Here is a 25,169-nt window from a genome sequence, read left to right as displayed (position 1 = left end):
AAAAACCTAAGCAGCCTACTTACAACAGTCCAGCCGCTCGGAAGACCACAATTTCACCTCTTTCGAATTCGCTCAGTTGGCTGTAGAAAGCACAATTACGTCTTCACGGTGTAGTTGCCTTCTTTCTTCGCACATTTGCATCACACTGAGCTTTCTGTCTGTGAGCGTTCCCTATTAGAGGGTAGACACAGACGGCGCTCTAGTAGCAGTGCCAATCCCCCAGGTGACATATGCCGTCATCATAACAAAACCTACGTCGTCTTTCCAGGTCTACTAATTTTTTTCTGGCAGTTTGTGTTCTGAGTTGTTACCAGAACAGGTTGGGTATATATGGGGCGCAAACATGGTCAGATATTGAGTGATCGCTGTGAAGGATTTTGGCTGTGTGTTCGTGTGAGCAGCGTTATCAGGACGTGACAGAGTTTGAAAGCCATTGTAGGTCTCCATTTGGCGACCTCGTCTTATCGTGCAGTATGCATTTTAATGGAGGACTTGGGTGTAGCAGTGGCCTGATACTGGACTGCATAAGAACCTGGGGTCAGGCCGGCGTGCTCGTCGTCAAGGACTGGGTGCATTGTGGCCGAACACAGCGTCGAGAAGGAAGCGGCTGCCTAGAGAGAGGACTGAAAGTCTGGACCGAGTATTCGTCAGAAAGGAACTCAGCGCCGTTAATAGGTGTCTCTCAGAAAGGGACTACCATTGACCTCTGTAAACCAACAAGCCTCTTTGCAGTGGTGTCGGGTACATTCAGCCCGGAATCTAATTGGCTGGAGTAGGACAATCTTCAGTGATGAGATCCATCTGGATATGAAGTCCGATGACCAGCATAGACGTGTCTGGCGACGCCCTGGACAGCAGTGCAGTACCAACCTGACTGTCACCAGTCATACAGCCCGACTACCACGAGTCATGGTCTGGGCTGCCATTTTTTGTCGTTGCAGGAACCCTTTGTTTGTCATCCGAGGGGCCCTTATAACACAGAGTACGTCGACAATATTTTGCGCCCCGTTTTGTTGCCCCTCAAGGCAAGCCATCCTGGGCCTAAATTTCAGGAAGATAATGCCCCCCCACGCACTGCAATAGTTTGTACTGCTTGTCTTCGTGCTTGCCAAACCCTACCTTGGCCAACAGAGTAACTGAATCTCAGAAATTGGAGCATTATGGGCAGGGCCCTCCAACCACCTACAGATTTTCAAGACTTAGCGCATCAGTTGGGCAGAATTTGGCACGATATCCCTCAGCATAACATACAACAAATGAATGCATGCCAAGCTGAATAACTGCTTCCATCGGGGCCAGAGGTGGACCGGCTCGTTACTGACTTGTTCAATTTGTGAAGCGTTCTCTCTTGAATGAATCAACCAATTTTTGTGAAATTGTAATCATTTATCTGTCTGCTCATGTACATCCCATCTGGTCATTGCCGCCCCATTCGGATATTTCCTTCGTGGTGCGTCGGTTTTTGCCTTAGTGTGTACTTGTCGTCATGATTCCAGTCGATCAAGTCCGAACACCGCAATGGATGATCGCCATATTGAGCACCGAGAACAGTGTAACCCCTTCATATCTACGCCTGTGCGGGACAAGCTTGGACGTCAACTGTGTCCCAGTGCCAGCATCTCGGACATCAAGGACAAGTTACAACAGTTGTGAGCTAGCTTGTCTCAGGAGAGGATCCAATGGCTCTGTGACGCCCTTCTCAGTGGATCCAGACCATAACGAGTCCAACGTCATACTGATAAGTGGACTCATATTGTCAAATGCTTTGTAACTTTGACTCCATTTTGTAAACACTGAAGTAACATCACATACCCTGTCAACCTCCAAAGTTTCGTTTCCTCCTATCCTTCTGAATGCTTAACTTTTTTTGTCTCACTTTTCATTATCCACCGAAATGTGAGCTTTAGGTACTATGATAACTTCCCTGATAGTAGGCTGAAATTGTGAAGAATAAATAAAAATTGAACACATGATATAAGCTGCACTATTCTGGCAAGTCAGAACTTGAAGAGGTACTATATTTGTGACTGGATTTAGCACTTCTTGTCAACAAGTCGTTCTTGACAGCAAAGGGCACGTCAAAGCAGTTTTGTAGAACTGTTACTGTCCACGATATGTACGGAAGATCTGGTGACCAACGCAGAAAATTCCGTGGAACTTTTCGCATGTGATGATGCGTATCGAATAGTCGAAAAGTGCTAGGGAAAGCAAATTCCACACTCATATTAGTTGGAAGAATCGTAAGAAATTGTAATTCATCCAACAAAGAACAAGTTTGGGAAACACTCGTTCGATCAGTTACTGAGAACTGCCCCTCAGTACAGGGCATCATCCATCACGCTTTATTAATAATTGAAATGGAAATGGAGGAGATCGAAATGACAGCGGGTCTTTGTGTTCACGGGTTCGTTACATAAATGCGAGAGCATTACGGAGGTGCTCATCCAGCTCCACCAGCAGACGCTAGAAGAGAGGCGTCGTGCATAACGGTGTGGTTTCTGTTAAAATTACAACAGTTTGAGCCCCAAGAAGAGTTCGACAACATATCACTTCTACATCACGTTAAAGGAGCATGCCAGGAAAGTCACAGAAATCCGAGCTCTTTCGATGTCTAATTGGCACATCACTCTTCCGAAATACAATTCCAAATTGGAACGGGAGAGGGGGTAAACAACAGTGCTATTGGAAGTGCCACACACCGAAATATCCCTTGCGGAGTATTGCTCTACATGCAATTTCTCTAACCATACAAGAGCTAATTGATACCATTTTGTTCAAACGTGTGAACTACTCACCACTAACGTACGTCAGCCAGAAGTACATTTTATGAAACATTTACTTACGAGACATGAAGTCCATGTTGCACTCCTGCACGTCGAATGGATAGGGCCGGAAATCAAAGCTGCATTTCATGACGATGGTAGCCCTGGAACACAGCGGATATTTATACTATACACATACAGTACAGATTTTAGATGCAGCTACACAACTGCACTCTTCATCAGTCTCTTTAAGTTTATACTGAGGAAATAATGATTAATACATACATATTAGTTCAAAAGATCACTGAATATTAAACGTGCAAACTGATATCGTTCATTGTTCGTGATTGTAAACTTGTCGCGTAAGTGGGTGATAACAGCCCTGCAGTCGTTTCTTTGGTAGGCTTAAATCTCGTTTCGCTGTGTTTTTCCCACAGTGGTGATTTAACTTGAAAGGTATTGTGCTGTTACTTTTTACTCATTTTATTCAATATCAAGCTTAGTGGCGTGATAATATGGTAAATATTGATTATAAGCGAGTGTTTTACCTGGTTCTTTCTTGATTTCAAAGAAACAAAGTATGTTAAGATCTGTTCAGCAATGGGAAAGTGGTCAAAATCAAATCATTTGCGTAGTCATGAGTCATGGGACAGAACCTTTAAAAATTGGTACTGCATGCAGATGGGCTTTTATAGCATTAGAAACAATTTCTTAGTCTATCCAAGCAATTACCGGCTACTTTTTGAGTATGTGTCATTCCAACGCTCGAAGACCATTTTTCTATTTTAGTTTGGATTTTGGCTATTTGCAAGCTCATATTAGGGTAAAATCGCTACGATGTGGCAAGCGCCAGTACGTTTTCAGATACTGTTCATACATTCACTGAAAGTACGGCTACACGGCAGCCATCTACCGAATTGCATTTGTAATTTAATCTGTAGCTACACTATTACTTAATAAAGCAATCCTAGTGTTCGGTTTTGACCGTTTAAGACCGCATTTCCCTATGATCTTACTAGCGATAGTAGGTCAATGTCTAGTATGGGGCACTGTTTTGATTACGTTGCTCAATAACCCCCCCCCCCCACTCCCCTCCCCCCCCCCCCCCAACTCCCCCCCCCCCCCCCCCCACCACACTGTCTGGTTGGAGAACTGGTTCTATTACATCACGAGCGGAACTGGGAGATTAGCCCACAGGGATTCCAGCCTTGAAGACCTTGAGACCTTGAAATTGTATCCTAACACCCATATGCTATTCATATTTCACTATTTATTGTAGTTATCGGAAAATGTATTTTGTCTTTATTTGGGATCTCACAGAAACTTATCATTAGTTCTGCCTTTTGGGATTTAGCGATGATTAGGCCTATGTCTATACCATAGTCTTCACATCCAGCGGCGTGATCCTGCTGTGAGCACGTGGATAGACTATAAAGACAGAATTTTATAATGTAGAGTCATATGATCTTGACACATGGGGCAGCTGTTACGGTTGGCTCAAAGATAAAATTAAAAGCATCGACCGAGGCCATGCTCTACAAACGTTAGTCACGCCTGTTTTATCATTAGCGTAGTATGCATTAGCATGCTGGAGATAAATTTGTGATTAATTTAAAAAAACACGACGAACCGAACTCACACGAAGAAAGATTTCACGGAAACCTGGCTTTCACATTACTATTAGAAAAATCACTCTTTTTAGCGCTACAGTTACGTTTCGTTGCTTGGTGGCAATCGTGGAGCTCATATTTCTCCAAAACGGCAGTTTCTTTACTCATGTTCTCCCTCTCGTCTGCAGTATGACCAACCTGTCTGCCAATTCCGGAAGGCCCATCATCTGACATCTGTATACTCACTCGGGAATCCACCCTAACTGCGATTGTTACGTTGCACTTCGAATGGTAATATTTTGCCACACATTTAATCGATGTCACTGAATCCAAAGTTTTCATTAATGCTCTTTTCGTATACAATGCGTTCCGCCATTCTCGGAGATGAAGACGAAGTCACTTCGATACTCAATTAAATTAGGACAAAAGTCATTGTCACTCTTCATTGGCCAGACCTAACCATAATAGAGAAACTTTCATTTTGAAAAAAAAAAATACAAATGTAATGTGTGCAATGTGGACAGTGACCAGCGATGTGACGCAGATGAGTACTGCAAGTTTTTTGGTAAAATATGATTAGTGTATGCATGAACTAGTTAATCTTTTAAAAGACTGTTTCCTTTTTCAGTTCACATGACATGCCTACTACCAGTCCGTAAATGATCTATGGATAAATAAACAATTAACTAACAAAACGAAGTCGATGCTAGACCTCTAATGAACTCACTGTAAATGATATTCTAAGTCTTCAAGAAAGACGGAGGAAGAGAAAGTTTAATTCCATCATCTTCTAATACATCCAAAAATAACTAAGCAAACTCTTACACCCACGACTATCTAACAAAAAGAAATCGGTACTGTATCTGTAATGAACTCACTGTGAATGATGCGCTAAATCTTCAACAAAGACGAATGAAAAGAATGTTCAATCTCACCGTCGTCTAACATATCTAAAACACTTGAACAAACTCTTAATATTAAACGATGTGACTTTTTCTTATCAATCATGGACCTTACTCTCATACCGACACTTTCCAAAAAAAGACTAAGAGGCAAGAAAACTGGAAATTTCTGACATCAAGGAGCAAATGTGTTCAAACAAGCCTCTTGATTCAAGATATCGTTTCCACTTTACACGAAAAATACTTTTGCATTAGGGTCATATGGGACAAATATGTCGCGCGGGACAACATTACCTCATACTGAAAACGATTATTTTTGGCCCTCTGTCAAGATCTTGAAGTAACGAATAGAGAATCCAGTGTTTGCAAAGCACGCAAAATGCTTCCTCAAAACCTACGAATGCGAGGGTAACTGATATTTCATATTCAGTGTCCTATTCTGCGAAATCGTTCACAACTTGCAGATGGTCCATTGTACTATATCTACTTGTAAAGTTGACTCTGCCTTTGATTAAAATCCAGCGTTTCTTACAAGCGGTTAGTGATTTTAGAATATTTAGTACATTTCTGAGAGAAGGCTGTCGAGTGTGCATTTTCTTATGTCTTTTCTGTCTTCTGTTGTTAGGCACATCACGTGGTATTACTTTCAAAATGTACTTATGATCATTATTAAGGATTGTAGCCTGAATACAGAAAACAGCCACACGTACAGCATAAAAGGTTTTTTCACATTTCACCATTAACAGTAACGATTTTTTTTTAAATCCATCGAGAGATGGGTCTTACACGAGCTTTCATGTCGAATCTCGATTTGAGCTCGTTAATTATATGGTGTCACAAGTTTTCGTTTAAAATTCAATAAACATATGGGTCAGATTTTTAATTTGAAAAATCATTCAGGAAATGTTCTTAATCATAATTAACTAATAATATGATGATAAGTTACATGATGTATGTTTCTGTGTCATCAGCCTGAATCCTCGAAAGTCCCATCAGCCAATGGATTTTTAAATACCAAAAACCGGCAATGACTAAACGTTACTATTTACATCGTTGCTGTACTTAACCTATAATCCGCACAGATCTACTACAGAAATATTTTTCATCACGTTTCTTATCATGCTTAAGTATTTCTAATTCACGCTCTCCCCCCTCCCACCCCCCCCAAATTCGCAAACTTTTAAGAAATTTTGCAGCAACAGCATGTGCTGTTTTATCTCTGTGATTAGTTGCTGTACCCTTGGTATGTTAACCATTGTGTTATAAAGTAATTTTGTTTTGTTTTCTTAAAACTTCTTTTTTCATTATTTTGTCTTAACAGATTTATATTGCACCTTACCTTATACAACTGTTTACATCGTACCGTAGTGGTGTAGCAGTAGTCGAGACGAACAAATTGATATGGGACGTTTGTGGTGTATCAAGCCGCAGAACAGCCTGAAATTGTCCTATAAAAGCAAACTAAGCTACGGCGTATGCGCGACACGAGATTTGGCTAAAGTCGTTCTCTAATGTTGAAAATTCCTTGTTCTTCCACGTACAAAACGTAAGAGTGATGTTTGGGCAAATTTTAACTGAGACTATTGTGAATTTTAGCAGCGTAAAATTAACAATTAAATCGTTTCGTTTGTTTGGTCTTGTTACTATGAAACTACTGCGCTTGTAAGCGTTACATTTAGATGGTACTGTAAAAGTAATTAATTGTTACATAACGTTTAAAAATGTCTTTCCTTTCATTACCATAATGGCAAAGTTTAAATTAATAACGGTAACGAAATAACCAGCTAAACTGGGATCGTAAGAGTACGAGAGGGTACTGAAAACCTCGTGCCGCGCATGCGCTGCAACTTAGGCGACTTAACCAGCTTGACAGGCCGCAAGCGCCCTGTATCAAATTTTTCGTCTGGACTTCCCCAACATCACTGTGGTACGTTGTAAACAATTATCATTTACACCTTAAATTGCATCATCCACAACAGCGCCATTTCTTAACACATGCCAAATCAGCTCATTAACTTCTGAAGGAATAACACGAAGTGTGTGAGAAAAGTAATGAGACTACCAAAGATTTTTTTTCAGACAACAGTATTGTCCTCTTCAAAGTAGTTCCAGCTATACACAGGTGTAGTCCTGCTTCCCATCTCGATAGCAGCGCCGAAAGGCTTCAACTGCTACTGCCTTTAACATGTCGATCACGTTCTCCAGAGTCCCAAAATGACGTGCTTTTAAGACATTTTTCAATTTCTCGAAAAGAAAAAAGTCACAAGGACTCGTATCAGGTGAGCAGAGCAGCTGTGGAACAGTAGGAATGATTTCTGAGGTAAAAAAAAAATTCCTTGATGGAAATGATCGTGTGACAGGGAACGTTGTCGTGATGCAGCATCCATTTGTCCGAATTGTCCGGTCTCACTCGATTCTCCCATTTCCTGAGCCTTTCAAGGAAATCTTCACAAAACACTCGGTTGACAGATTTTTCTGGAGGAACAAATTCGTTCCGTCAAACTTTTATGTGCGGTGAAAGTGTTTAACTTTATCAGCTCATACATCATCATTAATGTTAAACATCGGTTCGATCTCACAAGAGCATGCACAGGATCCAGGTTTCAGTCGGTTTTTGATTTTGAAGGTCTTCCTGAGCGAGGTACATCTTCATCTTGTTCTCGGCCTTCCAAATACGATTTGCGCCAACGAAAAACTTGTGCTCTTGATAAGGAATGTTTCCCATAGGCCTGCTTCAACTTTGCAAAGGTCACCCTCACGGATTCTCGAAGTTTAACACAAAACTTGATGGCCTGGCGTTCCTCCAAATTCCGCTTTTCCATTTTCGAAATACACTACAAAAACACAACTTCACTGGTGGCGCTTTCAAAAATCACATAATGGCTATACGGAGCTGAAACTCGGACTGGTCATTTGGCAGAGATGAACACACTAGTCTGCACAAGTAGAAGAACGCTGCCAGATCGCTCGCAGTGTTATCAATATTATTACTTTTCTCATACACCTCGTGTAAGTGATCAGTATTCAAAGTTTTTGAAAACGCCTGTATTTTATAACAATTCCTGTTACGTTTTATATGAAACCAATGGGCAGAAGGGAATCTGTAGTATGTACTGCTGGCAATCATCCTATAATCCATGAGACTGATAAAGATGAAATGAAAAAAAAAGATGTTTATAGCATACTAATTATCGTGGCTGGCGACACTCTCGAAGAGAGAGAGGCAGAACTGTGAATGAGATAAGCCCTCTTCACAGCCTATATTCTTATATAAATGATAACATCTCCGACATTTGTCATTATAATGTGTTTTACTAGAGATGAAGAAAATCGAATTCTGCCTCGGGCATGGATGTGTGAGATGTCTTTAGGTTAGTTAGGTTTAAGTAGTTCTACGTTCTAGGGGACTGATGACCTCAGATGTTAAGTCCCATAGTGCTCAGAGCCATTTGAACCATTTGAACGAAGAAAATTCCCGGCGCGCACATTGAATTACAGACGCTCTTGGGAATGTAACAGTTGTGGGATGAGGTCGTAAATGTTGACAAATCGATTGTCTCTAGAACTTAGTTTCTCACACCTGGCACGTCATGTCTCTGCAGACTGCTCTCCTTCCCCCCCCCCCTCCCCCCCTTCGAAGCGTACCACTCACACCAATGACAGGTCCTCGATGTACATGGATGAAGCACGAAAAATGTCCCGATGTTGACCACAAGGCCTGCGAGTAAAATAATCAATATCGAGCCAGCATACAATGAACGAGTGCCGATGATTAATGTCCAACAAACGCACAGGTGCCACTAAGACTGCGGAGGTACTAGGGTATCGCTATTGACGACGGTATCATTTAGAATTCGCATTAACCGCTTGTATATGCAAGTCGAATGATGTTCAGCAAAGGTCTAATTTAAGGCATTAAAGAATTCCTGTATGTTATTGTTGTCTACAGAGATAATATACCAGTTACAACACAAATTCACTTGGAAACGCTCTCAAATGGACCCTGGTATACGTTCTTTTAATTATTTCTTCATCTCCGTTAGCACGGTGACACATGCTAGTGTTTTTTCCCGTTTCAGTCGTACAGGAAGAACGCGTGCTCAAATGCCTCTGTGCTCGCTGTAATTAGTACTGGTATAGCCTGTGGTAGAAATTCGACCAGTTGTGTTTATAAAGCAATGAAAGTAATTTTTTATATAGAACCTAATTGACTGGAATTTGATCGTAAGCAGATTCTGTAGATTTTTAGTTCTTATCTGAAAGTTATGAGGAAAAGAGGAATAAAAAACTTTGTCTGACATTTTATCCTCATAAATACTGCATTGAGCTACAACTATTATTGAAATAATTCTTTCTATTTAATTGTTGGATCATTTGAAATGCAAAAAAATTGTTCAAATGGCTCTGAGCACTATGGGACTTAACATCCGAGGTCATCAGTCCCCTAGACTTAGAACGTCTTAAACCTAACTAACCGAAAGACATCACACATATCCATGCCCGAGGCAGATTCGAACCTGCGACCGTAGCAGCAGCGCGGTTCCGGACTGAAGCGCCTAGAACCGCTCGCTCACAACGGCCGGCTATTTGAAGTGCGTCCTTGGTACAGAGCGTTGAAAAATAAATATTTTGTTAATGGTGACAAATTAATTTTCCTTCTGCGGCGCAAAATCGTCACTGTAGATTCGTCAAACCACAATTACAGCCCTCATAATTATTTTAATTACGTCCAGTGAACATTTAAATGTATCCTTCAAAACAATAACAGAAATACCGTTATCAGTGTCCACATTACTCGTGCTTTTCAAACTCTTCGTCTTTCAGACCGACCCTATTAAATGTCAAAAATGACTCTGAGCACTATGGGACTTAACATCTATGGTCATCAGTCCCCTAGAACTTAGATCTACTTAAACCTAACTAAACTAAGGACAGCACACAACACCCATCTATCACGAGGCAGAGAAAATCACTGACCCCGCCGGGAATTGAACCGGGAACCCGGGCGTGGGAAGCAAGAACGCTACCGCACGACCAAGAGCTGCGGGCAATTAAATGTCCTTCGAGGCGAAGTGTGAAGAGAAAGTTTGCGTTAATGTCGGTAAATGAACACAAAATTATTTCCTTTTACCTTTAGACAAAAGTAAGCGGAAAAACGACTCTAATAAACAACGTTACCTTCAGTCTGTGTTGCCCCCGAAGGCTTTGTCACTGCCATGTTTTGTTTACCACTGATGACAACGTCAACGACCTAGCTGTTGTAGCATTGCAACTGCTCGGTATGAGTGTGTGTTATTGCAAATGAACCATTTGCGAGATTTAAAAATGACTGTACCTATAATGCGATCTCAGGAAACGTTGTTAGTTCCGTGTGTCATTTCTACCAGAGCACGTGATCTGTATCGGGCAGAAGTTCGTGGCAGTGTGGGAGACACAGGAAAACTTTTCTCATGTGCGTAGATCTACTTTCATTTAACCCTCTTAACGGCTACGTACACACAAATTTTTTATGCACGTCTGTGGAAAAGTACCTTTCGAATAAAGTATTATCGGCCTACTCGTATAATTAATATTAATATTCGGTACTTTAGTTTTCGATGTTCACATGTTAAGTTTGTAACGCCACGGTATAAGCTTTATTGAACAAGTAATAAGAAGTCATAAGTTAGGCACAAGAAGGACTGAATTAGTCACCACTGGCTAGAAGCCGCCCGTGTGGCGACATGTAAGACAGAATAAACAGGCAGGCAAGCGAATTGCATAGAGAGGGCACACAATCGCCGCATGGAACAACATAGTGCGCAATAGCCGCCGATATGGGTGACGCGATGTCACCACGCCAAGGCTGGTCTCTGTTACAAACGACATGACTAGCCACGAGTTAGGGAAACAGACAGAGGAACGAGTAAGTGCTGTATTTTGGGGCAGGGCAGATTCATCATTGACTCGTCATCCGGTCGTCTTCTCCGTATCGCCGCCGAGTTCTGCAGTATCACCACGACGCCGGGGCAGAGCTAAGCTGTGGGACGACGAAGCATCCACCAGCAGCAGCCTTGGGTTCGAGTCCGGAGTGCACTCGCCGCCTTAGGCGCTAAGTTCTTGGTGGGCGCCGATACAGCATTCCCGTTGGACGCCGCCCATACGTCACTGCCGTCAACAACGACAGGCGTGTTTGCCTGAGGGAGCCAGATAGCAATACGTACCAAAGTTAATGACGATGTGGTTCGTTGTCAACAGTGTTTCACTGGGGACTTTGATCCCACCCTCAAACCGCACCCTTCAGAATTTTATGATAATCTGGTCCTTATAGTCCATACTGGAGCGATTCGCAAGGGACTGAAGTACTGTGTATTTGTAGATTTTTCAATTAATACTGGTTCTCCAATGATGTTCAGAGAAGACGAGTCACCGCCTCACTATTTTTCATATTCAAGCCTACTCTTTAATGATGATCTTACACCCAAGACATCATTTTTGTGAGACGACAGGAAGTTATCAACAAGGGCAGGCATTGATGGGAACATGTACATAGTTCATGCTTGTGGAATATTTACGGCGGCTCTCCTTCGAATAGTATTTTCTGGAGTTGAGAACAAGCAGGCAGTTTGGTCACTTAACAGTAAATCTAGCAGTGGACGTCTGGGGCTTCGAAACCACGTGCAGTTGGTGCAAACAATGCTTTCGGTCAACCAGATGTAAAAACTGACTACCTGGATCTACCTGTTAGGCGCCTCTCGCTACGGTAGGGGCTGGGAAATAAGACAAATGAAAGTCGCATGGCTAACGTGTTTCGACAAAATCGTAAACGCACTTAGTGAAATGGAATGGTGACCGTAAAAATTCGTGAGTTTCCGTGTTCACTGTGGACCAGATACTATCCAGGAAGCCATCAGGTGGTGTCATTCCTCTGCTTGCTGAGTCTTTTGGAGAGCCTCAGGCCTTCGAGAGAATTTTAGAACAAAATGCAACATTTATGGCTGCTCTGAATGGTATATGTTGGAACACAAAAGCACTTCACCTAGTTTAGCTGAGGCCCCTTTTCGGACACCCTGTAACTTTCGGCCCATCGAGTTAATGATCTCTATGGTAAATGTGTTGTTCACTTTATTTATTTATTTATTTATTTATTTATTTATTTAACCTGGCAAGATTAGGGCCCTCGGGCCCTCTCTTACATCTAACCAGGCATTCTACTTATTTTACAGTCATATGTTTTAGTAGGCATGTTAAACTACATCTAATACAGAAAGTGAGATAAACAATTAGAAAGGTACACCTCGAAAAATACATTATTGAAGAGAAAGATTTTAGATAGGAGTGCTGGCAGCAGGGAGTAAGAGGGAGACTCATGGTGAAGGGAGGAGAAGAATAGAGAGACATGATGAAACATAGTTAAGGAAAATATAAAGGAAAAGAAGACTGCGTGGCTAATAGAGATAGATGAAGTGGAAGGCATCTCAGGAGCAAGATAGGAGACGCTAGCTTTGCTATTTGACAGATGAGAGGATTGGCCTTGCACATTAATTTTGTGGAGAATTTTATGCGGATGATAGTAGGAAATGTTTCAACTTCTTCTTAAAAGCAACAGGAGATTGAATTTTCCTCAAGGTAAGGGGCAGTTTGTTCCAGAGGCGGACAGCAGCAACTGAGAAGGAGTTTGCAAAAGTTTTTGTTTTGTGAGTGGGCACAGTTAGGATACCAGATAAGAGTGACCTCGTGTTTCGATTATGATGGCATGACAGGTTTTTAATCTCTGAAGCTAGGTACTGGGGTGCTTGCGCGACGAGGAGTCGGTGAAGTAGACATAGAGTGCGGTAGTCACGCAGTTTGTCCGGCCGCAGCCACCCTAGCTCGGAGTATGAAGCACTAACATGATCATATCGGCGAATGTTGCAGGTGTAACGCACACAGGCATTCATGGTTAGCTCTAGCCGTCTTTTGTTTTCACTACTCGTGCCTTGTTGAATCACATCACAATAGTGGAGGTTCGGTAGAACGAGTGCTTGCACGAGCTGGCGTTTCAAGTCCTGTGGGAATATGTTCCGAAACTTTTTGAGAGAATAGAGACAAGCAGACGTCTTTCGGTACACTGCGACTGTATTCTCCGCCCAGTTGAGATGCTCGTCCAAAGTTACACCCAAGTTCTTCACTGTTTTCTGATATGGTATTGGAGTACCTTCGACCAGAATAGGAGGTAGCCGTTCGCGGAAATCTGAACTTATTAATTTCTGATGGGCTATTAAGATTACTTGCGTCTTTTTTGCATTTAATTTAAGCCCCAGGTTTTTCGCCCATGTCACTACTGAAGACAGATCATCATTCATCAGAGCGATTGCAGTGTTTATGTCTTCAGGTCTGACGCTTAGGTAGAGCTGGAGGTCGTCGGCATAGAAATGATGTTTACAGGAGGACAAAACCGACGAAATATCGTTGACATATAAAGAAAACAAAAGTGGTCCTAAGACTGATCCTTGTGGCACTCCCGAAGAAACATGTTTCCAGGAAGATTTTACATTTGCGCAGACAACACATTGCTGTCTGTCTTTTAAGTTGCTTTCAAACCATCTCATTGCACTATCAGAGAAATTAAGCTGTTGCATTTTTCTCAGTAATATGTCAAAGTTAACAGTGTCAAAAGCTTTGCTGAAGTCCAGTAGCGTCAATATTGTTGCCTTTCGATTGTCGATGGCATATTTCAGGTCATCAGTTACTTTAATTAGAGAAGTGTTTGTGCTGTGATGTTTACGGAAACCGGATTGAAATTTGTCATATAGACTGAATTCATGCAAGTGTTCAGTGATTTGGTCATGAACAATATATTCAAGTGCTTTGGAAACAGCAGGCAGTATGCTAATTGGTCGGTAATCACTAGGCAGTTGCGGGTTTTCGATCTTAGGGATGGGTCGAATTATGCTTCTTTTCCATGCAGTGGGGTATATTCCGTTCACGAGGGAAAAATTAAATATGTTAGGCCTAAAGTAAACTCAAAATGCACTGCCTAAAGTGGTTCAGGGAAGAAAATGGTTCAAATGGCTCTAAGCACTATGGGACTTAACATCTGAGGTCATCAGTCCCCTTGACTTAGAAATACTTAAACCTAACTAACCTAAGGACATCACACACATCCATGCCCGAGGCAGGATTCGAACCTGCGACCGTAGAAGCAGCGTGGTTCCGGACTGAAGAACCTAGAACCGCTGGGCCACAGCGGCCGGCGGTTGTGGGAAGAAAACAAGTCAGGAGCACAATGTCTTCTTCTCTCTGCATCGGAATTAATGAGTCGGAGATTTGCTGGTTCTTCAGTAAAGAGAAGAATATTATTAACTTTTATTGGTATTGGCCGATGGGTAGAGGAGAAAAGTTAGAGGAGGGAGTCTTGTGATTGGCACGAAACCCTTGTGGGGCAATTGCGTAAATCCTCTTTGAGAGTTGACGAAGGTTTGATGGAAAGGGAGGAGTGGAGAAACTAGGTCTTCTACTTCAGACTCCCACCTGAAGAGATCCTGGTCTTGATTCTTGCTATGCGTGGGTTGCTCTTAGGACAATCGTCCTGGGCGTGACTTTGCACTGGCATTCGTCTTGACTGGGGAGCCTGTGCTGAGGACATAGCTGTAAGGACAGTTTAGACCTCAATCACTCAGACAATTCGCTGTGCTGAGGGCCATCTTATTTGTGTCAGGTCTATTGCCTTCACGTTTGATATCCTTGTGCGCATTGCCGTACTAGTCAGTGAAATTCGTCCACGATATGATCGGCTAGTGGGAGTGTCACAAGTTGGAATTTGGCGAGATTTCAGGTCTCCATTAGAGAGTAATTGCAAACCGTCTAACAGAGCGCCAGCCGGACTTTGCACATTTAGTGCCCACGATAACGAATTAAAAGTGGCGCGCATCAGTAGTCTGCAACGCTTGCCCTACGACCGCCACCTGAGACAGTGCTACACATCGAGAAAGGGGCACAGTATTGCTGCTCCAACTTGTTAGTGCAAACACAATCACAGTTTCGCCACTTGCTCTCGGTGCACCACCTTCTGTGTAGAATAAATCCATCGAAGTCTGTTCAGCGTTAGGTATTTTCAGATTGTATTACCCATGTTTTGAGTCAGAGTAAATAGTTTGATCAGACATACCTTAGTCTTTGGCAACCAATCACCACCAAGTAGACTGTCGACTATTTGTTTCTTCATGTGTCTGTGCTACCAACAGTTTACGATTTATTTGTTATTTTCCATAACTTGTGTTGTTTGTCCTATTTTGTGATCAATAAATGTTTGCCATAAGCTTTTTTAAAAGAAGTTAATTCTGTCTTGTTATATTAATGACCCATCAGTAATTGAGTACAATAATGACAGGACCGCCATTTCCTTAAATTATTTCAGCATTCAATTTTATTTCAATTCTGTAAAAAATTATAATATCTAATGCCGACTAACAAAACAATCACTGTCAAAGGGCAAAATCAATTTAGCAGATGCATGGGTCAAGTGGATGGCTTACTAGTTAAAGTGATTGCTGTCAGCCGTAAACTCAGAGTCAACTGTAGCCTTTCAAATCATACTGCAAGACCAGTGTAGTCTTGCAACGTAAGTACGCTTTCCTAGGGTAATTGCCATTCACCGTCAAGTGTCTGGGTATTCAGGTTTTTCGTCATTTCAAACAAATTTGTTGTGAAAACATGTTCTTCATTTCCAGCTGTGCAGCTTGGAAGCAAGCACCTACTACCTCTTCTCTGTCCTGACTGGATCTAAAGTATTGTATTCATTTCTTAGTACAGGTGCCATTCGATCTCTTCTACATGACCAGAGGGGAGCAGACATACCGTGATGATAGATAAGGGGCAGGAGGAAATAATAATCGACTTCAGATTAAAGAAAAAAAACACAATTACATCGATGCAGAAATTCACGCGAGGCCATTGAAATAGGTGACAAAGTTACCTATGAACAAAATAATGATTATAGAACTGGGAGAGAACGCCCGGTCAGTCAAGAAAAACTACACACAAGATTTATTAGAGAACACTTAAAAACGGAATAAATGAAACACTTTGAACGTCACAGCGAGCGAGAGAAATTATCTAATCATGGCACACGGCAACAGATAGAGACCGATTACCTTAGCGGCGCCATGGAGGCATTAGTTGCCAGACAGCGGTCGTAATTACAAATGGACATCGTAATTCCAGATGGTTAAATTTTCGCAACCTGCAGGAGGCAAGACTATGTTTCCGACTAAACGATAATATTACATCGACCACAGGGTGACTCTACCACCTGAGCTATCTTCCCCAAGACACCAAAACATTAGGGTCGTGTGATCAGTAGGGTAACTGTACCAGCCACGAAAACGCTTCTAGACTGCTAGAAAAGTTGGATCCGAATGACGCCGTCTTCTTTCTGCAGGGGTTATTTAACACCTCGGGTTTCCCAGAAAACGGCTGACTGAGCGGGAGGCTGTACTTTTCGTAACCAACCTAACAGTACTCACTTGCAATCAATGGCTACAACGTTAGGCTAGCTAGCACTGCCGTGCTCTAACAGTCGGGCCCGCTTCTATACTACCCCTCTGGCTCATCTCTATGCAGAGGACCGTCCAGACTAGCCATAAAAGGCTCCGTTCCAACAACAACAACAAAACGAACTTAATGAAAATTACCAGCCTCTGAATTAATAGCAATCGTGACCATCAAAATTTATGGACAAAACTTCTCTTCTCTGGCATCATCACTGCCTGTTTGGTATCTCTCGTCCGTCTTCGCTACACACATAAACCACAAATAAGTTACAGTCAGTATTAAATATCTTAGATAGCCTCAGACGCTGTAATCAACCAAATCCAGATGTGGCAAGAGTTGTTCGCCGCCCGTAGAGTCTGATATCACACTGTGACCGTTCGTGTTGTCCTTCTTTCTACATCTACATCCATACTCCGCAAGCCACCTGACGGTGTGTGGCGGAGGGTACTTTGAGTACCTCTATCGGTTCTCCCTTCTATTCCAATCTCGTATTGTTCGTGGAAAGAAAGATTGTCGGTATGTCTCTGTGTAGGCTCTAATTTCTCTGATTTTATCCTCATGGTCTTCGCGAGTATACGTAGGAGGAAACAATATATTGCTTGACTCTTAGGTGAAGGTGTTGTTGTGGTTTTCTGTCCTGAGGCTGGTTTGATGCAGCTTTCCATGCTACTCTATCCCGTGACAGCTTCTTCATCTTCCAGTACTTACTGCAACCTACATCCTACTGAACCTGCTTAGAGTATTCACCTCTTGGTCTCCCTCTATGATTTTTACCCGCCACGCTGCCCTCCAATACTAAACTGGTGATCCCTTTATGCCCCAGAATATGTCTTACCAACCGATTCCTTCTTCTAGTCAAGTTGTGCCACAAACTCCTCTTCTCCCCAATTCTACTCAATACCTCCTCATTAGTTATGTGATCTACCCATCTAATCTTCAGCGTTCTTCTGTAGCACCACATTTCGAAAGCTTCTATTCTCTTCTTGTCCAAACTATTTATCGTCCATGTTTCACTTCCATACATTTCTACACTCCATAAAAATACCAGAAAGTTCCATACAAATACTTTCAGAAACGACTTCCTGACATTTAAATCTATACTCGATGTTAACAAATTTTTCTTCTTCAGAAACGCTTTCCTTGCAATTGCCAGACTACATTTTATATCCTCTCTACTTCACCGTAACGCTTTCGCGATTACTAAATGATCCCGTAACGAAGCGCGCTGCTCTCCGTTGGATCTTCTCTATCTCTTCTATCAACCCTATCTAGTACGGACCCCACACTGGTGAGCAGTATTCAAGCAGTGGCCGAACAAGTGTACTGTAACCTACTTCTTTTGTTTTCGGACCGCATAAGTACATTCAATACCTCTTCATAGTCCCGTTTGGTATGACTGCCACACACTTGGACAATATTCCAAAATCGGACATACAGGAGTTTTATAAGCAGACTCTTTTGTAGACTGCATTTTCCAGGTATCTTACCAACGAACGAAATCTGATTTACCTTCGGATGACCCTATATGACCACTGCACTTCAAACCCTTACAAATTATTACTTGCAAGTAGTCGTACGAGTTAACAGATTCCAGTTATTAAAGTAGTATTCATATTTCAAATGGAATAACACGTACATCGAAGATTGTTTTTAAGCCTTGGCGTTCACATCTACATCTGCACTTCAGAAGCCAGTATATGGTGTGTGTCGGATGGCAGTCTCACTTTATTCCCCTCCCTATTGCATTCGAGAAAATACAGGAGGAGACAGACACTCAGTCACGCTTCTGCATGACCCGATTTTCTTTAGCTTTTGCGTCGTAGTCGTTAAATGAATTGCGCGTTGTAGGAAGCACGGTGTCTCATGACGCGTTTTGGAACGTGGGCTGTTGGATTTACGTGAGTGTGGCCCTCCGTGATGCACGACGCATTCATTTAGCGCCGTTGTTCCCAACCTAGAAGTAATCACCCCCTTAGGAGTAAAATGAAATTTTCTGAGGGGTAAAAACAGAAGAGTTAGATTTTGTTTCAGTCACGAAATAAAATTATTTTTATATTATCGTTAATATTGTAAGTATTTCAGAACCTGTAATACTGATTACACGAGTACCAGTAATTGTGTTACTTTTCCAAATCCCAGCATTAACGCATGACACAATGTGGTGCAGGGTATAGCAAGTGAAACGAACATATGAGCAACATCTTCCTTACATGGTCTATCAACTACACACATACTTTGTACTACGCATCTATGACAGTAAAATGTGGTATATGAATATCGCATTTGCTTAAGTATCTAATAAAAATGCCTTCTCCCAGTTGTAGGTAATTCTCGCAATGGACCAAATATTGCTCCATTATTCACTTTGCAACAAATAAACTAACTAACTTGCAGAGCAGTCACTATGTAATGAGTACTACACCTCTCTAGGGCCTACACACTCCATTATTATTATTATTATTATTATTATTATTATTATTATTGTTATTGTTAATGGCGTTGGTCAGACACAAAACATTGGCTGCCTGAAATTTTCCAATTTTTGTCAGTTCAGAAACAAGGATCCCAGCAATCAAAAGATTTACAAACATTAAATGGAGTGCACACATTTTAATTTGGTTGATTTTAAATGAGAGTGCATGGTACGGTCAAGCATGTGTCACTAGGGAAAGGAAAGGTGCAGAGAAAGCAAGTTTTGTAATAAGTGTCTACCTGCCACGTGCTTAGTCAGCTTTCTTCCCTGAGATGAGTAGGTAGCACTTGCGATCCACTGAGTATTACGTCATCATTCAGCAAGAAAGTTGTTTTAAATAAACAGTGACAATTCTTGCATTGCCTCATTAGTTTTCGGTTTAATGAAACACCTGCAAAACTAAATATTATGTATGTATCATTCGTCCCTTTTAAAGCAAAAATGTTCAGAGAAAATTACTTTTTATTCTAAAGTTTAGTTAGTTGTATAAGTAGGCAGTTTAGGTTTTCTTATTGGTAACGCCACATAGCGCTCTGTATGAAAAATCACTGGCTGTGCTGTGCGCAGTCTGTGGCTAGTTTGCATTGTTGTCTGCCATTGTAGTGTCGGGCAGCGGCAGCTGGATGCTAACAGCGCGTAGCGTTGCGCAGTTGGAGGTGAGCCGCCAGCAGTGGTGGACGTGGGGAGAGAGATGGAGGAGTTTTGAAATTTGTAGGAATTGGTGTCATGAACTGCTATATATATTATGACTATTAAGGTAAATACATTGTTTGTTCTCTATTAAAATCTTTCATTTGCTAACTGTGCCTATCAGTAGTTAGTGACTTCCGTAGTTTGAATCTTTTAGTTAGCTGGCAGTAGTGGCGCTCGCTGTATTGCAGTAGTTCGAGTAACATATAGGTTAATGTTAGTCAGGGCCATTCTTTCGTAGGGATTTTTGAAAGTCAGATTGCGTTGCGCTAAAAACTATTGTGTGTCAGTTTAAGCACAGTCTTGTATAAATTTTTCTAAGGGGACGTTTCAGTTGCTAATGTTGATGATGATGTAAACACATGCGGGAGACATGAGGGGTATCAGCCAATACCTGACTACATTTTTTGGGGTAATGGTCTCAGTAATGTTGGGAATCACTGTTTTAGCGTCTACCAACACAATTCTTCAACATTTATGCGACACCCTCGTGATGACTAAACAATCCCTTGAAGAATTGCCCTACTCTTCCTTGCATTTCTAAATCTACATCAACATCGTTACTCTGCAATTCACACTTTTTTAAGTGCCGGGCAGAGGGTTCATCAAACCATTTTCATACTACTTCTCTACCATTCCACTCTCGAATAGCGCGTGGGAAAAAGGAATACCTAAATCTTTCCGTTCGAGCTCTAATTTCTCTTATTTTATTATGATGATCATTTCTCCCTACGTAGGTGGCTGTCAACAAAATATTTTCGCATTCGGAAGAAAAAGTTGGCGATTTAAATTTCCTAAATACACTCCTGGAAATTGAAATAAGAACACCGTAAATTCATTGTCCCAAGGAAGGGGAAACTTTATTGACACGTTCCTGGGGTCAGATACATCACATCATCACACTGACAGAACCACAGGCACATAGACACAGGCAACAGAGCATGCACAATGTCGGCACTAGTACAGTGTATATCCACCTTTCGCAGCAATGCAGGCTGCTATTCTCCCATGGAGACGATTGTAGAGATGCTGGATGTAGTCCTGTGGAACGGCTTGCCATGCCATTTCCACCTGGCGCCTCAGTTGGACCAGCGTTCGTGCTGGACGTGCAGACCGCGTGAGACGACGCTTCATCCAGTCCCAAACATGCTCAGTCGGGGACAGATCCGGAGATCCTGCTGGCCAGGGTAGTTGACTTACACCTTCTAGAGCGCGTTGGGTGGCACGGGATACATGCGGACGTGCATTGTCCTGTTGGAACAGCAAGTTCCCTTGCCGGTCTAGGAATGGTAGAACGATGGGTTCGATGGCGGTTTGGATGTACCGTGCACTATTCAGTGTCCCCTCGACGATCACCAGAGGTGTACGGCCAGTGTAGGAGATCGCTCCCCACACCATGATGCCGGGTGTTGGCCCTGTGTGCCTCGGTCGTATGCAGTCCTTATTGTGGCGCTCACCTGCACGGCGCCAAACACGCATACGACCATCATTGGCATCAAGGCAGAAGCGACTCTCATCGCTGAAGACGACACGTCTCCATTCGTCCCTCCATTCACGCCTGTCGCGACACCACTGGAGGCGGGCTGCACGATGTTGGGGCGTGAGCGGAAGACGGCCTAACGGTGTGCGGGACCATAGTCCAGCTTCATGGAGACGGTTGCGATTGGTCCTCGCTGATACCCCAGGAGCAACAGTGTCCCGAATTTGCTGGGAAGTGGCGGTGCGGTCCCCTACGGCACTGCGTAGGATCCCACGGTCTTGGCGTGCATCCGTGCGTCGCTGCGGTCCGGTCCCAGGTCGACGGGCACGTGCACCTTCCGCCGACCACTGGCGACAACATCGATGTACTGTGGAGACCTCACGCCCCACGTGTTGAGCAATTCGGCGGTACGTCCACCCGGCCTCCCGCATGCCCACTATACGCCCTCGCTCAAAGTCCGTCAACTGCACATACGGTTCACGTCCACGCTGTCGCGGCATGCTACCAGTGTTAAAGACTGCAATGGAGCTCCGTATGTCACGGCAAACTGGCTGACACTGTCGGCGGCGGTGCACAAATGCTGCGCAGCTAGCGCCATTCGACGGCCAACACCGCGGTTCCTGGTGTGTCCGCTGTGCCGTGCGTGTGATCATTGCTTGTACAGCCCTCTCGCAGTGTCCGGAGCAAGTATGGTGGGTCTGACACACCGGTGTCAATGTGTTCTTTTTTCCATTTCCAGGAGTGTAGATCTCGCCGCAGTGACTGGCACCTAAACTAGCGTACCATATCAGTGACACTCTCACCCTTATTGCGCTATAACACGAAACGAGCTGCCCTTCTTTGCACCTTTTCAATGCCCTCCGTCTGTCCTACCTGGTAAGGATCCCACAGCGCGCAGCAATATTCCAGCAGAGGACGGACAAGTGTAATCTAGGCTGTCTCTTTAGTGGATTTGTCGCGTCTTCTAAGTGTTCTGCCAACAAACCGCAGTCTTTGTTTCGCCTTCCCCACAATATTATCTATGTAGTCTTTCCAATTTAAGTTGCTCGTAACTGTAATTCCTACGTATTTAGTCGAATTGACAGCTCTTAGATATGTGCGATTTATCGTATACGCAAAATTTCTCGTATTTCTTTTAGTACCAATGTGGAAAAACCTCCCACTTTTCTTTGTTTAGTGCCAATTGCCACTTTTCGCACCATACAGAAATTCTCTCTAGATCATTTTGTAATTGGAATTGATCGTCTGATGATTTTACTAGACCGTAAACTACAGCGTCATCTGCAAACAATCTAAGGGGGCTGTTCAGATTATCACGTAGATCATTTAGGTAAATCAGGAACAGCAGAGAGCCTATAGCACTACCTTGCGGAACGCCAGATATCACTTCTGTTCTACTCGATGGTTTACCGTCTATCATTACGAACTGTGACTTCTGTAAGAGGAAATCACGAATCCAGTCACACAACTGAGACAATACTCCACATGCACGAAATTTGATTTATAGTCGCTTGTGAGGAACGGGATCAAAAGCCTTCTGGAAATCTAGGAATATGGACGACAGCACTCATTACTTCATGGGAATAAAGAGCTAGCTGTGTTGCACAAGAACGATATTTTCTGAATCCGTGTTGGTTATGTATCAATAACTCATTTTCTTCAAGGTGATTCATAATATTCGAGTACAGTATATGCTTCAGACTCCTACTGCAAATTGAGGTCAATGATACGGGTCTGTAATTCAGTGGGTTACTCCTATTTCCTTTCTTCTCCCCTGTCGGAGCTACATATGCATCTTCATCGCTAGTTCGTGGTTCACATTAAGTTGCTTGGGAGGGGGTTCATATAACTATTTGTAGACTATTTCTCGACCATTCCACTCCCGGATTGCATGTGGATAAAATGAACACACAAAATCTTTCCGTGCAACCTCTGATTTGTCTTATTTTTTCACGACGGTTATTTCTCCGTATGTGGCTAGGAGTAGAAAAATATTTTAGCATTCGGAGGGAAAAATTCCCAAAAACAACTCGCTGCAGCCGAAAACGTCTTTGTTTTAATGATTGTCACTACAAAGCGCGAATCATATCAGTGACTATCTTTCCTTGCTTCATTGAACTTTCTCGATATCCTCTTTCACTTCTATTTGGTACGGACACCACACCGCGCAGCAATTCACTAGACTATCTTGTAACAAAAATTTAACAATCTTTTTCAGTGCTCGTGTGGAGCAACTCATACGTTTTTTGTTTAGGGTCAATTGCCACTTTTTGCACCGTGCACAACTTCTTTCTTCTACTTTTTTCTTATGCTTTCACTCGTATCTTCACGAGGTCGGCGTTTTATTTATTGGCTTTGGCAACGATAATGGTAGAGGCTGGTCAGAAGCCCTTCTTGTTGCCCCCCCCCCTGCCCCCCCTCCCCCCCCCTCCCCCCCCCCCCCCCCCGCATACAAACACACATGCCTCGCGACACAGTTTATTGTTGCGGTGTCGGCGCGCCATAGAAGGCTGCTGAGATTGTCTTGTAAATCTTTGTATAGATTATAAACAGCAGAGGGCATATAACACTTCCGTGGGGAGATCCCTTCTCCCCGCAGTGATTTCCCATTGGTTACTATGAACTGTGATCTTTCTGACAGGACATCACAAATCCAGTAGCACAACTGAGACAATGCTATTAACTGCTGCTTGTGAGGGATGGTGTCAAAAGGTTTCTGGAAATCTAGAAATATGGAAGCAATTAGACATTCCCGGTTGAGAGCACTCTACTTCGTGTGGATAAAGAGCCGGTTGTGTTTCACGAGAACGACATTTTCTAAATCCAAGTTGATTATGTGGCTATTTACAATTTGTACAGAAACCAGATGGCAGTTATAAGAGTCGAGGGACATGAAAGGGAAGCAGTGGTTGGGAAGGGAGTGAGACAGGGTTGTAGCCTATCCCCAATGTTATTTAATCTGTATATTGAGCAAGCAGTAAAGGAAACAAAAGAAATGTTCGGAGTAGGTATTAAAATCCATGGAGAAGAAATAAAAACTTTAAGGTTCGCCGATGACATTGTAATTCTGTCAGAGACAGCAAAGGACTTGGAAGAGCAGTTGAACGGAGTGGACAGTGTTTTGAAAAGAGGATATAAGATGAACGTCAACAAAAGCAAAAGGAGGATAATGGAATGTAGTCGAATAAAGTCGGGTGATGCTAATGGAATTAGATTAGGAAGTGAGACACTTAAAGTAGTAAAGGAGTTTTGCTATTTGGGGAGCAAGATAATTGATGATGGTCGGAGTAGAGATGATATAAAATGTAGACTGGCAAGGGCAAGGAAAGCGTTTCTGAAGAAGAGAAATTTGTTAACATAGAGTATAGATTTAAGTGTCAGGAAGACGTTTCTGAAAGTATTTGTATGGAGTGTAGCCATGCATGGAAGTGAAACATGGACAATAAATAGTTTGGACAAGAAGAGAATAGAAGCTTTCGAAATGTGGTGCTACATAAGAATGCTGAAGATTAGATGGGTAGATAACATAACTAGTGAGGAGGTATTGAATAGGATTGGGGAGAAGAGAAGTTTGTGGCACAACTTGACTAGAAGAAGGGACCGGTTGGTAGGACATGTTCTGAGGCATCAAGGGATCACCAATTTAGCATTGGAGGGCAGCGTGGAGGGTAAAAATCGTAGAGGGAGACCAAGAGATGAATAAACGAAGCAGATTCAGAAGGATGTAGGCTGCAGTAA

General features: G+C 42.7%; 1 protein-coding gene across 1 annotated transcript in view; it reads right to left on the bottom strand.

Moving 5' to 3' along the window:
- Positions 1–25,169, bottom strand: part of LOC126287825 (gamma-aminobutyric acid receptor subunit pi-like) — a 190,739-nt gene that overhangs the window by 30,957 nt on the left and 134,613 nt on the right. Inside the window, exon 6 of the mRNA XM_049984891.1 lies at positions 2,844–2,926. Within this exon, the coding sequence (XP_049840848.1) occupies positions 2,844–2,926 (83 nt within the window). The remainder of the gene's footprint in view (positions 1–2,843; positions 2,927–25,169) is intronic.

Source organism: Schistocerca gregaria, chromosome 1 (assembly GCF_023897955.1).
Source record: "Schistocerca gregaria isolate iqSchGreg1 chromosome 1, iqSchGreg1.2, whole genome shotgun sequence".
Lineage (NCBI taxonomy): Eukaryota > Metazoa > Arthropoda > Insecta > Orthoptera > Acrididae > Schistocerca > Schistocerca gregaria.
The sequence above is the reverse complement of the archived record's forward strand: the minus strand, read 5'-3'. Positions and strand labels throughout refer to the sequence as shown.